Source organism: Onychostoma macrolepis, chromosome 03, assembly GCF_012432095.1.
Source record: "Onychostoma macrolepis isolate SWU-2019 chromosome 03, ASM1243209v1, whole genome shotgun sequence".
Classification (NCBI taxonomy): Eukaryota; Metazoa; Chordata; class Actinopteri; order Cypriniformes; family Cyprinidae; genus Onychostoma; species Onychostoma macrolepis.
In genome coordinates, this window is record NC_081157.1 from 48,548,415 (window position 1) to 48,562,354 (window position 13,940).

Here is a 13,940-nt window from a genome sequence, read left to right on the forward strand (position 1 = left end):
AATCTGTATTGTTGAAAGCGCTATATAAATAAAGGTGACTTGACTTCAATATAACTTTGCTGTATTTGATTAATTTTTCAGCATGTTTTTTGCACAATTAAATAGAATTAAAATCGCCAACAACGATTCTCAGCAGATGACTAGTTTTATGGGACAAAAACCTGGCCCTAGGTGCAACCAATTTGGGCCCCACATGGATGTATTCACAGGTTGATTTCAATGTTAGGTAAAAGTTTACTGGGAAAAGTCCATATTATAGTACACAGAGAATGAATAAACACATTTGATTTCATACAGTACATTTATTTGTGTGGTAGTGTGTTGCATGCAAACAGAAAAGTCATTTGCGTGTCTATTTTACATATTTATTTCATGAAGAGACACATATAGTAAACAGAAAATTGCCATAAAATGACATCAATCAAAGAGAGAGGGAAAAATATTGCTACAAGTACATTTGACAGATTTTGGATCATTTTGTATGAGAAGACTCACATGATGAAAACAAAAATATATGTAATTTGTCTGAGAATCAAGAAGCCATGTTCATTTAGTTATGGTGGAAACTGTAATGCTTAACCTTTTGCATACATGCTAGAACACCAGCAGTTTGCTTAAATTAATAAGAAATTCAAATCTGGTGTGAACAAGACACTAATTGTTCAGAGAGCTTAACATATTTCATAGTTTATTAGTTTTGAGAAAAAAGTTCACATCCTACAAATTGGGCCAAAGGGACTGAGAAATTTTAAATAACAAAAAGAACCAACAGGAATACTGTTAAAATATCAGATGGGTCAGCATTGACAGTAAGAGCAGTAATACCTTTAAAACCTTAACAATATCTACCCCTACACAGCACACAAGTTTCAGTCATCAGATGCAAAAAATCACTTTTACATGTTGTTTGAACATAAATGTGTTTTGGCAGCGTGAACCTTAAGGTGTCCTTTCTGTGTAAAAGTCTTTCCACACTGAGAGCAGCTGAAAGGCCTTAACCCAGTATGAATTAGCATGTGATTCCTCAGGATTCCTTTACATATGAAACTCTTTCCACACTGAGAGCAGCTGAAAGGCTTTATTTCTGCATGAATTAACATGTGAGTCTTAAGGTATCCTTTACATGTGAAAGACTTTCCACAGTGAGAGCAAGTGAAAGGGTTTTCTGAAGAGTGAGTTAACAAATGCTCATTAAAGTGTCCTTTCTGTGTAAAAGTCTTTTCACACTGAGAGCAGCTGAACGGCCTTGTCCCAGTATGAATTAACATGTGATTCCTCAGGATTTCTTTACATACAAAACTCTTTCCACACTGGGAGCAGGTAAAAGGCTTGATTCCAGCATGAATTAACATGTGTTTCTTAAGGTTTGCTTTACGTGTGAAAGTGTTTCCACACTGAGAGCAGGTGAAAGGCTTTTCTGAAGTGTGAGTTACCAAATGATTCTCAAGGTGTCCTTTCTGCGTAAAACTCTTTCCACACTGAGAGCAGCTGAAAGGCTTTATCCCAGCATGAATTAACATGTGATCCTTAAGGTTTTTGTTACACGTGAAAGTGTTTCCACACTGAGAGCAGCTGAAAGGCTTTTCCCCAGTATGGATTCTCATGTGTTTCATAAAGGTTCCTTTATGTGTGAAAGACTTTCCACACTGAAAGCAGGTAAAAGGCTTTTCTGAAGAATGACTTACCAAATGATCCTTAAGCTGTCCTTTCTGTGTAAAACTCTTTTCCTCACTATGCATTCTCATGTGTTTCATAAGGTTTCTTTTATGTTTGTAAGTGTTTCCACACTGAGAGCAGCTGAAAGGCTTTTTGACGTCTGTTATTTGAATGCTGCAACTCAATGATTTTTCTCCATTGACGTCATGATCTTTGTGATCCTGATATTTCTCCTCCACCTCATTCAGATCTCGTCTTCTTTCTTCTTTCATTTTCTTCAGGCCTAAAAATAAATTATGAAGATGAAAATCACTTGAGACATTTGAAAAATAAAAAGGATAAAATATTTGTGTACAGACAAATGATGTCAAAACTGTCCCAGTTCACACAGATCCATGAAACGACTAAAAGCGCTGCATTATGGCTGCAGGCAAGTAGATGGCAATGTCAATTGCGATAATTTGTGTTTCTGCGATATATAGGCTTATTGCAATATAGAGAAAAAAACCCACCAAATGACTTGAATAGCTGTATTTAAGGGGGGAAAAATAAATAATGATTGGGGTGATTTTGTAGGCGAGTAAATCAGCATAGAAAATAAACAAATTACAAGATAATATAATAGAACAAAGATACAAATGGAATAAACAGTGCTTTATATTTTTCAGGTAGGTCTAACAGTATTCATGTACAGAAATTGAATAATCAAATGTAAAATAACACTGCATAGTCTTCACTGTATGAATCTGTGTTAAAGCTGAACACGTAATACACATGTGCATGATTTTACAGTTTTTACAAATGGGAATCCCTTTCACAATGCTATAAAAAAAAAAAAAAGATACAAAAGCAAAATATATTGTTGTGTAAATGTGCCCTTTGAAATATTTAAAGTTGTTTTGTTTATGTTGTTATATTGTTTGTGTGTGAGAGAGAGTGTTTGAAAACTTGAAACGAGATGTCACATCTCAAGGGGCTACCCTTTCAATAAAATCAATTCAGATTCAAAAGTACTTGGGTCAATGACGCAACGCCTACATTTTCTGTCCGATTGCATTTTTTAAGTTAAATATTGGTTTACATGCAAAAAAAAAAAAAAACATGCCATATAATATGAAGGACCTCTCCCATATACGAACTCACTTTAACTTTTCAAAAAGTTTTTCTGTTATTCAAAGTGTCAAAATACCATGTGGTACAAAATATCACCGTCCGGCCATAACTTTTTTTTGTAAACCTCTTTGAAATTACCCTAAATTTATTCAGATTAATTTTCTGCACTATTTGGCATGATTTCCAAAGTGTTTTGTAATACTGTATACAATTGCAAAGCATTTGTATTTATATTTCCATCATAATATACAAACTTTGTCAGATGATTTCCATTTTATGAAATATCATGTGGTGAGACCATCAAGAAACTACCATTTTGGGACTTTTATGTTGAAATCCAAAAAAATAACCTGTCATGTGGTATGACCTCAAAAAACAATGAATAATAAGTTATTTCTGCAATTATTTATTTTCATTATAAATTTCATAGTGACCTTTTGTGGGAAGCTAGCTTGTTTTGTTTAGGTGGCCAGTTCTGTGCTTGTAAATTTTGACTGAATTTGAAAATATCATGTGGTGCGACCACTGCAGAGTATAGATATATGTCCATGATTGGCAGTTTTTTTTTTTTTTTTTGCTTTTATATTCAATTGATGGTTTATATACATAAAATACTTTATTTTAGTATCATTTGGAATATATTTTTTACATGTATTTCAGACTGTTTATGCTTAATCTTTGTACAAATAATAATAAAAATACATATATACACACACACGTGTGTGTGTGTGTGTGTGTGTGTGTGTGTGTATGTGTGTATATATATATATATATATATATATATATATATATATATATATATATATATATTTTTTTTTTTTTTTTATGCTGTTGCGAGCTAAACAATCAGAGCTCAGGGTACCGCCCAAAGTGCTGCTATAACCAATCAGAATTATTTTCCACGATCATCGTTTTCATGATTGATCATCGCTGTAACGGCTGAGTACTCGATCGCTGTTGCACATCCCTAGTTTTTACATCAAAATATAATGTTTCTTGAGGTGCACATTTATCATGTTTTTACACAGAAATAAATATCTATTTTATACCCTGATTTGAACGCTCTGTTTAAAGGGTCGTGTCTGCTGTGAGGCTTCAATGGAAATCTTTGCATAGGAAGTATTACCTGTCGAACAGTCTCAGATACTTTTACTACTATGTTTTTACCATAACAGCTGTCGAGATTAATATTGTAACGTGTTAATTATAGCGTTATATTTAGATCTACTCCCATCACATGAATGGATGCAGCAATGAGCACTGAGCAGATGACAGTCCGTTTGATCTCATCATAACATTTAGTTTTCTGCACTCTCACAAAATGCTTTCAACATAACTAACAGAAAAAAATGATGTAACAGTAAACTGTAAAAGTTCATTGCATTGTGTAAGAGAACCATTGATTAAAACTAAAGTTCTAAGTGTCCAGATAAACTTGCACTGTGTGACTGACAGCTCTAGCAAACAGGGTTTGTTCATTGATCGCTTTCTGTATATAATTTAATCACAATATAAATGTGTCAGTGATGTAACACTACTTTTTTTTATGTCCATATGGTTTAATTCAATTGAAAAGGGTTAAAATTTCAAAATAAATGTGCAAATTAGTTGCATACATTCTCTTTTTTTGTGGACCAAGTCTAAAATCTCTGGTTTTAATTCATTTTGAATATTTGGGGGATGATTGCAAAAATGTCAATGTGGTGTAACCATAAAAACTTTGAACCAAATAATTGATCTTGTTTAAAAAAGGTGAAATTCGCAATAAAACACCAGATCAGCTAGTTTGGCATAATCTTACATTAGTACTATTTAATAGTAAATCAAATTAAATGGAGCATCATTTTTCTGAATATTATAATTAATTTGGGGAATTATGGGAGTCAAGTCAAATTCCTTGAGTGTCAGGGTGGTGTAACCACCATTCAAGGAGCCATTTTGTTAATATTTTGCACGAACATCATGTGACAGGAAATTATATCACAGAGAATTACCTCTGGTGATACTAACTGCTGCATGCAAATGTTAGTAACTCTCTTTAAAATGTGAGATAATTTGACATTTTTAGGGTATGGTCAGGTATTCATGTAAAATGGTATGACCTCAGGAATACATTGATAATTCATTATTATAAAAATGAGTATTACATTTGAAATATTCCCAACAAGGTCATGTACTTACATAGGTGTCCATGATAATGCCTGTCAAATTTAATTTTAAATGGAAATGTCAAGTGGTGACTCCTATTACATGCCTTTCTGTTAGGGGGCAATTTAGTCAAATATCACTAGTTTATGATGCTGATTAAAGATGTAATATAAACTAACCTACTATTAGAAACTATTTTCAAGTGTTTAATGTTATATGTGACCCTGGACATTTGTAGCAATAGCCAAACATACACTGTATGGTTCAAAATTATCCATTTATATTTTATGCAAAAAATCATTAGGATATTAAGTAAAGATCATGTTCCATGAAGATATTTAGTAAATTTCTTACCATAAATATATCAAAACTTAATTTTTAATTAGTAATATGCATTGCTAAGAACTTAATTTGGACAACTTTAAAGGCGATTTTGTCAATATTTTGATTTTTTTGCACCCTCAGATTCCAGATTTTCAAATAGTTGTATCTCGGCCAGATATTGTCCTATCCTAACAAACCATTTATCAATGAAAAGCTTATTTATTCAGCTTATTTGTGATGCATACATCTCAATTTAAAAAAAATTGACCCTTATGACTGGTTTTGTAGTCCTGGGTCACATATAGTATCATATAATGCAATATACATAAATGATCTAATAATGTAGCAGAAGGAAGTGGGTGTCTACATTTGAACATAAATTCACTGATAAAAAATGTTAACCAAAGATTACAATTTACATCTGTAAAATATAATTACATTTCTGATATTTTATAATTAATATAACAGAGCCCCTTTTTCCCCAATAGATGCCACAATACAATACGAAATTACAATACAAAAAATTAAATTACATTACGAGACATGAGTTCACTGTATCTGTGAGGATTTCCAGTCAGGCTCTTATCATCTGATCGTGGTTGTATCTCTCTGTTAGTGCTACTGGATCTTAGCACTGCGTTCGACACTATCGACCACAACATTCTTATAAATAAACTAGAAAATTTTGTTGGCATTAGTAGAAGTGCATTAGCATGGCTCAAATCTTACTTATCTGACCGCCATCAATTTGTAGCAGTGAATGAAGAGGTATCATAACGATCACAAGTGCAGTATGGAGTACCTCAAGGCTCAGTACTAGGGCCGTTACTTTTCACGCTTTACATGTTACCCTTAGGAAATATCAGGAAACATGGTGTTAGCTTTCACTGTTATGCTGATGATACTCAGATCTATATTTCTTCACCGGCCCGGCAAAACACACCAAATTGGGAAACTAATGGAATGCACTGTTGATATAAAAAACTGGATGTCGAGTAATTTCTTATAGCTAAATTCTGAAAACACAGAGGTGTTAATTATCGGACCTAAACACCCCACATGTAGTAACTTAGAACACTGTCTAACACTTAATGGCTGCTCTGTCGATTCTTCGTCATCAGTTAGGAACCTAGGTGTGCTATTTGATAGCAATCTTTCCTTTGACAGCCACGTTTCTAGCATTTGTAAAACTGCATTTTTTAATCTTAAAAATATGTCTAAATTGAGACCCATGCTCTCAAAGACAAATGCAGAAATGTTAATTCATGCATTTATGACCTCAAGGTTAGATTATTGTAATGCTTTATTGGGAGGTCGCTTAATAAACATACTCCAGATGGTGCAAAATGCAGCAGCTAGAGTTCTTACTAGAATCAGGAAGTATGACCACATTAGCCTGGTTCTGTCAACACTGCACTGGCTACCTCTATTAAACATCGTATAGATTTTAAAATCTTGTTAATTACTTATAAAGCCCTGAATGGTTTAGCTCCTCAGTACTTGAGCGAGCTCTTATCGTATTATAGTCCTCCACGTCCACTACGTTCTCAAAACTCTGGCCATTTGATAATACCTAGAATATCAAAATCAACTGCGGGCAGCAGATCCTTTTCCTATTTAGCGCCAAAACTCTGGAACAATCTACTTAACACTGTTCGGGAGGCAGACACACTCTGTCAGTTTAAATCTAGGTTAAAGACCCATCTCTTTAACCTGACTTACACATAATACACTTCTAATATTCAAGGCTGCATTAATTAGGTCAACCAGAAACGGGAACACTTCCCATAATACCCAATGTACTTGTTACATCGTAAGAAGAATGGCATCTACGCTAATATTGGTCTGTTTCTTTCTTATTCCGAGATCACCGTAGCCACCCGATCCAGTCTGTATCCAGATCAGATGGTCACTGCAGTCACCCGGATCCAGTCCGTATCCAGATCAAATGGTGGATCAGCACCTAGAGATGACCTCTACAGCCCTGAACGTCAGCGGAGATCGGGACACCTAGATGAGCCCCAGAGACAGATCCCCAGTGAGGACCTCGTCACCTAGACAGCTATCGGGACAAGACCACGGGAACCAAATGAGTCCTTTACACAATCTGACTTTGCTGCAGTTGAAATTGAACTCCTGGTTCGTCTGGCCAGAGGAGAACTGCCCCCCCGACTGAGCCTACTTTCTCCCAAGGTTTTTTTTCTCCATTCTGTCACCGATGGAGTTTTGGTTACTTGTCGCCTCTGGCTTGCTTAGTTGGGGACACTTAATTTCCAGCAATATCGTCAACTTGATTGCACAGATACTATTTAAAAGGAACTGAGCTGGACAATGACATCATTGAATTCAATAATGAAATGCCTTTAACTGAAAATTGAGTGTTTAATCTTGTCATTGTACATTTTTGACACTATTTTCCTATTTTGATATTGGAAAGACACAATCTGCATTGTTAAAAGCGCTATATAAATAAAGGTGACTTGACTGTTCATCACTGATGAATTCTTGTCAGATATTGTTTCTTAACTGTAATTACAATATGAGACACGAGTTCACTTTTCATCACTATGATAATTTTGTGTTGCTAGATTTTTTTTGGGGAAAAAAAAGCACTTTCATTGAAAAAAAGCACTTCAGCTGAACTTGATGACATTCATGCTTGATTTTCAGTGTCAATTTCTTCAACAAACAATGGCCTTTGGCTGTAAAAGCAACATGGTCAGGTGGTGTAACTGGTTTTTGGCAATTGGTGTAACTGGTATTTTTCATAAAAATACAATTATATACAGGAAAATTAATGTGGAATAAAATGTAATCTAGTTTAATATAATGTTTTTTAACAATTTTTACATAATTTGTCGAAGATTATTTAGTAAACAGAGGTGTTTTCAGCATATGCCCCGCCAAATATTGCAAAAACATATTCAAATTTACATTTAGAGATAACTTTAATAAACTCTATTTTCGGGTGACATTTTAAAATGAAGTATTTATTTATAGGAGTAAGCTTACAGGACATTTAGGTGGATAAATATTTAACATTTCTCATTCTTTGGTGGTTACACCATTTGACATTTTCATGTACATTCAGCCTTAACTTTTGTTAAAAATGGTAGAAATGCCATTTTTAATTGCATAAAATCAATATAAACACGCTGTGTACATTTTAAAACAGCTGATGCATGCTTTAAAAACAAGTTTTTTAAATATTTTTGAATTTCTCATCTTGCCAACCCCTTTTTGTCACTGACCCAAATAACAGATTATATTTATGCTATTAGGAGAAACAATATTGAGTTTGGTCCCTGGCTTGATTTACTCACACACAAAAATGGGACAAATAAAATCCGACTGACCTTGAATAATTACACATCAGAAATCACTGACCACAGATCAGGCATTAAACAAGGTTATTTCCATGTTGTGACAATGCTACAGTATCTTACAATAAAAGTCTGTTTGCAAACCTGCTGCACAACTGTTACTGATTTACAATGAAATGTACTGAACTAGAAAATAATGCTCTATTGAGACATTCACATGCTTGAAAACAACCACAGCCCTACAGATACTTTACTTAAAACATGGCTTTTACTAACGTACAAAAAAAATCAGTCTCACACGCTCTGAGTTCAACACAGTTTTACGATTCCAAAAAGCAAAAATAAAGTCTAATAATTAAATCTTCTTTGTGCCGGTTCAGTCATATTTCCATAAGAACTTTGAAACATGGATTTAAGACTTTTTAATGACAGTTAAGGTCTTATTTTTACATTAAGGATATGTGGATGTACCACAAACAGTCATTAAAAATGAATTAAGAACGTACACCAACCTCCTTGTTCCTCGTGTTTTATTCTCCATGTGTCTGGTTCCTCGTGTTTTATTCTCCATGTGTCTGGTTCCTCGTGTTTTATTCTCCAGGTTTCTGGTTCCTCGTGTTTTATTCTCCAGGTTTCTGGTTCCTCGTGTTTTATTCTCCAGGTTTCTGGTTCACTCGTGTTCTCTTCACTCTCCTCTTTAACAAACACCATCTTCACAGCAGCAGATCTCAGTTCAGATGATACTCCTCCAGATATTCCTGCTTGCTTCAAAACTGTGAGGATGAGAATATTACACAAGGTTACTGATTTACTGACCTGATTCAAAAACTGTATTTTTGTACTCACAGAAACTAAATTTTCTAACAGTTTGTATTAAACCAGCATCATGACAAAACAACAGAGAGCGCGGTGAAACTAATCTTCTTCCTCTTAAGTTTAATGCTGTTTGGCAAACAAACGTGTGTGTTTTATCGCCACCCGCTGGACTGGAGTGTGAAGCGGAGAGAGGAGGGAAAATAATACTTTATACTTCTTAACTTACATCAGGGCTCTAGACTGCGACCAAAATATTTTGAGAGTGTGCGAGTAAAAATTTGACGTGGACGCACTTGTGCGAGTGCATGGCCTGCGCAGCTCCAAAGTGTCTGCTTCATACAGCGCGCGCTGCAGAGCCACTGCACATTGTAGAAGGAGTCAGATTTAACTGATTAAGGGAAGAGAGGCGCTTTCAGCGGTAGCGCTTCAGGTGTAGAGCCTGGTTTATACTCACCGCGTCAGCACGAGCGCGAAGGAGCGCGCCATGAATGGAGCGCAACGGAGGATTTGCTTTTCAAGCTAAAGTAAAAGGCCGCTTCTTAAACCAGAGAAGGTGAACATGTTGGTAGAAAAAAAAAAAAAAACCAAAAACATGCAAGTCCTGTCAGCGACAGACAGTTTAGTTTTACTTTTCTTTTTGTTTTCGTTTTGAAAAGCTTGTTATATTTGTGAGTTACGCTATGGAGGCTTTCCTAATTTTTATAAATATTATTATTTACTTGATTCCTCAGTGTTTGCTACACATTCTGTAATTTATTAGTCTGTATATAATACAGCATGTTATGTATCCTATGCCATGCCTCGTCTTATTCGTTTTTGTTAATAAATGTTATGCTAGTTGTCATTGTACACTGTTGTATTGTTGTTGTGCTTTTTAATTAAGAATAACAATGAATCTATCTTTTGTTTTAGTCTTAAAAAGTGAAAGGTGTATAGATATAAGCAAAACAGACAATTATCTTTTCTTGTAAAACGTGACACCAAGATCGCGAATTTGAAAATGAAAATGAAAGTGAAAGCGCACGAACAAAGGATTCCTGTTCACAAAATTTAAATCACAAATAATACTGATGAAAAAGAACGGGTTGAATGTTGAACACTTTCGTTACCATATAACTATAAACTATGATAAAAGTTCATCAGCATGCATTGATTAATCAAATGTTGTAGCAAAAAAAAAAAAAAAGATATTGCGACCAAATGATGTGCTCGTGCGACCAACTGAGAAAGTTAGTCGCAAAAGTGCGACCAGTGGGAAGAATGAGTCTAGAGCCCTGTCCATGCATGCAAACTTTTGGAGAAAAAAACTTGAAAAGTGCTATTTCTCCATTTCTGAATGGTCACCATTGGCACATAATGCAACGAATATTGCTAAAGTCAATTTTACTAACAGGCCTACCAATCTCTGTGTAAAAATAACATTATGATGCTGCCAACTTTCTGAAGCCATTTTTACCGCCTTGTAATTTGGCTCTGAATCTCAGGTAAAAATTACCATTTTGACCGCCCTCTACAAAATAGTGGATTACTCAGTAAATATTTATCCATGACATTTAATATTTTGGCTTTAATCACTATATATGTCTGTCTTTCTTCAGAAAAAAAAAATATGATCAAAATCAAAAATTTGAGCCGGGGACCTCTGGTTGAGTTGACACGGAATGATCCTATATTTCTTCGCAGCCCGGCGAAACATACCAATTTGAAAAACGAATGCATAGTCGATATAAAAAAACTGGATGACGAGTAATTTTTTACTGCTAAATTCTGAAAAAAACAGAGGTGATAATTATCGGACCTAAAACCCCCACATGTAATAACCTAGAACATTGACTAAATGGCTGCTCTGTCAATTCTTCGTCATCAGTTAGGAACCTAGGTGTGCTATTTTATAGCAGACTTTCCTTTGAAAGCCACGTTAGTAGCATTTGTAAAACTGCATTTTTCCATCTCAGAAATGTATCTAAATTACGACCAATGCTCTCAATGTCAAATGCAGAAACGTTAATTTGTGCGTTTATGACCTCAAGCTTAGATTACTGTAATGCTTTATTGGGTGGCTGCTCTGCGTGTTTGACAAACAAACTCCAGCTGGTTCAAAATGCAGCAGCTAGAGTCCTTACTAGAACCAGGAAGTATGACCATAGGGCCTTTTGCACCGTGGGAACCTTTTCATAGTACCTGAATTTATGCTGCATTCATGTGCTATCGGAATTATCGTAAATACAAGTTTCCTAGTCGAAACTTTTGTACTTCTAATTCGTTGATTCAGTGTTCGTCAATTCTCACTGAAGCTTACACTATGCCTACATCATCCGCTTGAACACCACTCTTGTGAACGTGCATATGACAGTTAGCAGAAGCTACACATTATGGTTTATAAAGTTTTAAATATGGATATTTTGCTTACAAAAGTGCACTGATTCACTTCAGGAGGCCTTTATTAACCCCGGAGCCATCTGGAGCACTTTCTATGATGGATGGACGCAGTTTATTGGACTTCTATTGGACTATTGAATATCACCCATTCACTGCCATTATAATGCTTGGAAGAGCCAGGACATTTTTTAATATAACACTGATTGTATTCGTCTGAAATAATTACGTTATATGCACCTTGGATGGCTTGAAGGTGAGTAAATCAGGTGGTAATTTTCATTCTTGGGTGAACTATCCCCTTAAAAATTTTAAGTGAATGGAACAGAAATATGCATTAAAGCTAAACATTTCAAAAATACGACTATAAAAAAAGAATGTGATGTTTTCCAGATGATACGCTCTTTAGCAGATGTCTCCGCGACGTACGTGTGCTATCTGGGGGGAGCTCCAGTAAGCACATGAATGTCTCTAAAGAGCATTTATATAAACCATATACATCTTACAAACGATTACTAAATGTCTATTTATTATGAGACAGGAAAATATTCTAAAAGAATTGCAGATGAGCACATCACTACAAGAACAGACATCTGAGTGAGTGATGTATGTGTTATGTAGAATTCACTGCTGTCAACTGCTGTTAAATGAATGTAAATAATGTACATAAACAAATCTACATGGAGTAACTAAACATTATCCATTTAATTTGTCCATTAGTATTGTCGATAAATTGAGAAACATTTGTATTGGATAACAAGTGAGTTAACACATCAGTAACTACCTCAAAATGTAAATGCAGTATTGAGCAGATAAATCACAGAGGTGACTGAATCTTGTCTGGATGTTACAGGGACAGATGAGACACACGTGTGTTTATCCGGTGCAGAGTGACTGATGAAGGAATGCTGCCATCAAGGGCTCTCAGTGAGTGTACTACTGAAATGAATTAAACATCTAAGTTTTAAGTTCTAGTTTATTTTAATGATTGTAATTTCAAACAGAGCTATTACAGCACTTTTCTGATTCTTGATTGCTTTACATTTGATGCAGAACTTTTGCAGTTAGTTTTTGTGAATTGCAGGGACATTTCATAGGCGTAATGTTTTTTATACTGTACAAACTGTATTGTGCTATTGCCCTACACCAACCCTACCCCTTACAGGCATTTTTACTTTCTCAAAAAAAACTCACTCTGTATGATTTATAAGCGTTTTGAAAAATGGGGACATAGGGTAATGTCCTCATAGGTCACCTTCTCCTTGTAATACCCATGTCATTATACAAATTTGTGACCAACCCACGAACACACACACACGGATTGATCAGCGTGGATGAGAGTAAATAATGACTGAATTTATATGTTTGGATGAACTAACCCTTTAAAGCCCCAAATAGAAATTGTATGAAATTTATATTGCATTTATTGTTTTTGAAGGGAATGTGCCCCCAAACTACCTATATCTATGCGTCTATGATCGCGCAAATCATTTGTGATCCAGCTTCACCGACAGATGTAGTGAGTAGAGGATAGTTTTTTTAGTCCCGCTCCCGCGATATATTCACTCTTTGTTCACCCGCTGTCCGCTTAGAATAATTTTCTTCCCGACCCGACCCGACCGTTCCCGCTAAATTTAGATCTCGTTTCCATAATCTCACATTTAAATTTCCTCTAGGCTACAAAAAGAAAGAGATATATAGGCTAACAACTAAACGTGTAGTGTGCACAAAATTGTCTTTGTTATTTTATTCCTCTTGTCAAGAGTCTTGAATTTACTGACAGCAAAATGTTAAACGAATTTTGTGTCTTAAGACATAAAATTCGTTTAACATTTTGTTGCCAACACAGTAGGGAAAAAGGGTATTTTTATTCGTCTTGTCAGGATACAATTCGTTTAACATTTACAACACAATAGGAAGAAGTGTCACAGAGAAAAAAAAAAGTAGGTTCTACAAAAATAGCCTATTAGTTATTTTATTCGTCTTGTCAAAATACTAAAGTTTAACATTTTGCTGTTAACACAGTAGGAAGTGTCGCAGAGAAAAATAAATAAATAAATACCACACGCAATTTAAAATTATAGGCTAAGCAATATATAAACAAAACCTAGTTGAATGTTATTCAGGGACAGCGCATCCACACTTTGCTTTATTCTTCTTTTATCTTTATTCTGCTCTGTCACT

The 13,940-nt window shown here is 34.9% G+C and overlaps 1 protein-coding gene across 5 annotated transcripts; it reads right to left on the reverse strand.

The window, feature by feature from the left end:
* Window positions 1-288: 288 nt before the first annotated feature.
* LOC131537095 (gastrula zinc finger protein XlCGF57.1-like) lies at window positions 289-9,938 on the reverse strand. 5 transcript variants are annotated; one of them, XM_058770362.1, is made up of 3 exons: window positions 9,835-9,938; window positions 9,071-9,337; window positions 289-1,939 (listed from the first exon to the last, which is right to left on the reverse strand). In XM_058770362.1, exons 2-3 carry the CDS (start codon window positions 9,273-9,275, stop codon window positions 897-899), a joined length of 1,248 nt encoding a protein of 415 aa, XP_058626345.1. In that variant the 5' UTR covers window positions 9,276-9,337; window positions 9,835-9,938; the 3' UTR covers window positions 289-896. The 5 variants fall into 5 exon arrangements, with proteins under 5 accessions (XP_058626345.1, XP_058626344.1, XP_058626343.1 ...); XM_058770361.1 differs by lacking the exon at window positions 9,835-9,938 and adding an exon at window positions 9,607-9,759; XM_058770360.1 differs by lacking the exon at window positions 9,835-9,938 and adding an exon at window positions 9,430-9,543.
* Window positions 9,939-13,940: the final 4,002 nt, after the last annotated feature.

Excerpts from the sequence above, each read along its gene's own strand:
- LOC131537095 (XM_058770362.1), bottom strand. The coding sequence starts at position 9,275 with ATGGTGTTTGTTAAAGAGGAGAGTGAAGAGAACACGAGTGAACCAGAA. Across the intron at positions 1,940-9,070 it reads CGAGGAACAAGGAGGTTGGT|GCCTGAAGAAAATGAAAGAA; the intron begins GTACGTTCTTAA and ends ATTTATTTTTAG.